General features: G+C 52.6%; 1 protein-coding gene across 1 annotated transcript; it reads left to right on the top strand.

Annotated features, from left to right (window-relative positions):
• On the top strand, positions 1-612 carry LOC113005987. Its single transcript, XM_026141910.2, has one exon. It carries the CDS (start codon positions 1-3, stop codon positions 610-612), a length of 612 nt encoding a protein of 203 aa, XP_025997695.2.
• The last annotated feature ends 987 nt before the right edge of the window (positions 613-1599 follow it).

Genomic DNA, 1599 nt, shown 5'->3' with positions numbered 1-1599 from the left:
ATGGAAAACCAGGAAGCGGAGACGGTTTCTAAGTCATTCTATTCCGGTTGGATTAGCCGTTTCGGAGTTCCATTGCGCATCACGACAGACCAAGGACGCCAGCTCGAATCTCAACTATTCAGGCAATTGAACGAACTAACAGGCAGCAAGCATCTAAGAACCACGGCATACCATCCACAGGCGAACGGCTTGGTGGAGAGGTTCCACCGTCAACTCAAAGCAGCAATAAAGTGCCACGGCAACAACAAATGGACAATCACCTTACCTACAATACTCCTGGGGATCCGGTCAGCTTGGCACGAGGACTTGGGCGCAACAACAGCCCAGTTGGTATACGGTGAAACACTACGACTACCAGGACAGTTCATTAATAAATTAGCAACAGCAACAACAAATGATACGGCACAATTGGTCACGAAGCTGCGAAATCAGTTCAATCATCTCAACCAAAAGAAGGGACAAATCACGATAACAAGCGACCATTCGTTTTCAAGGAGATGGCAACAACAAGTCACGTTTTCGTTCGCCACGACGGTCCAAAATCCATTCTCCAATCACCTTATGATGGTCCATTTGAAGTACTCGACCGAACGGAAAAAACAATCCGAGTAAAAGTTCAAGGGAAAAGTGTAAACGTATCGGTCGACAGTGTCAAATCCGCTTATATATTGGCGGATTCAGAAGAAACCAGCAGAAGCTGCTGAGGGACAAATGGAAAAGTCAAAGGAGGCGCCCCCAAGAATTACACGTTCAGGCAGACGGGTTCATTTCCCGGATCATTTCCAGGCAGGAGGAAGACATTAATCATGGGTCCCCCACTGGCAGGGGAGTCCTGTGGCAGCTGTTCCATTAGGCAACACCATTACGCGCGCTCGCGGGCGCGCGCTCGCCAAACGCTAGTGCGCGCTACCGCTGCGAGGTGGCGACGCAGCCGAGCGCGGACGCTTTCTCGTGTTTAAAAAGCATCCACCAAGGGGATATAAGCGCGGGCGGAACCAAGCCCAGCAGCCTTTTCGCACTCACAGAGTGAGCTCCTAGGGGCCTCTGTACCGTAACGGCATCTGAAGTAATCTATTGTTGAGTACTTTGTACTATCAATTGACCGACTCCTGCCCAGGAGTCGACGGCGCAGGCAGAACTTGCTAACTCTGCCGAGGAAACGCCTAATTCGAGCAAGGGACCTCCCCATCCGGTCGCAACCACCAGCCTAGCGACCAAGTAAGGACGAGTCGGAGCTTCGCACTACCTCGCTACCTTGGAGGCTCATCCTTGTCACCTTGCCGACGAAACCTTGGAAGCCGACGGACCCTCGCATACCTAGAGGGAAGGACGTGGCGGTACAAACGACGTCGTCGCCCAGTCAGGCCACTAGTAACCCCGTGGCCGGTGACGAATCGGACATCGACCCGCCGACACCAACATCCCGTCCGCCGACCCCGGGACGACCGAGAACAGAGTGGAGTCGCACAACCCGCAGCCGACGACTGTTCGAGTGGCGCTCCACAGTCACACAAACACGCAATCATATTTACACACCTACATCCGCGCTCAAATATACATACACTCACATCCACACCTCCTACATATGTATCATGGAAT

Source organism: Solenopsis invicta, chromosome 15, assembly GCF_016802725.1.
Source record: "Solenopsis invicta isolate M01_SB chromosome 15, UNIL_Sinv_3.0, whole genome shotgun sequence".
Taxonomy (NCBI): Eukaryota; Metazoa; Arthropoda; class Insecta; order Hymenoptera; family Formicidae; genus Solenopsis; species Solenopsis invicta.
The sequence above is the reverse complement of the archived record's forward strand: the minus strand, read 5'-3'. Positions and strand labels throughout refer to the sequence as shown.

Coding starts and splice junctions, on each gene's coding strand:
- LOC113005987 (XM_026141910.2), top strand. CDS start 1: ATGGAAAACCAGGAAGCGGAGACGGTTTCTAAGTCATTCTATTCCGGT.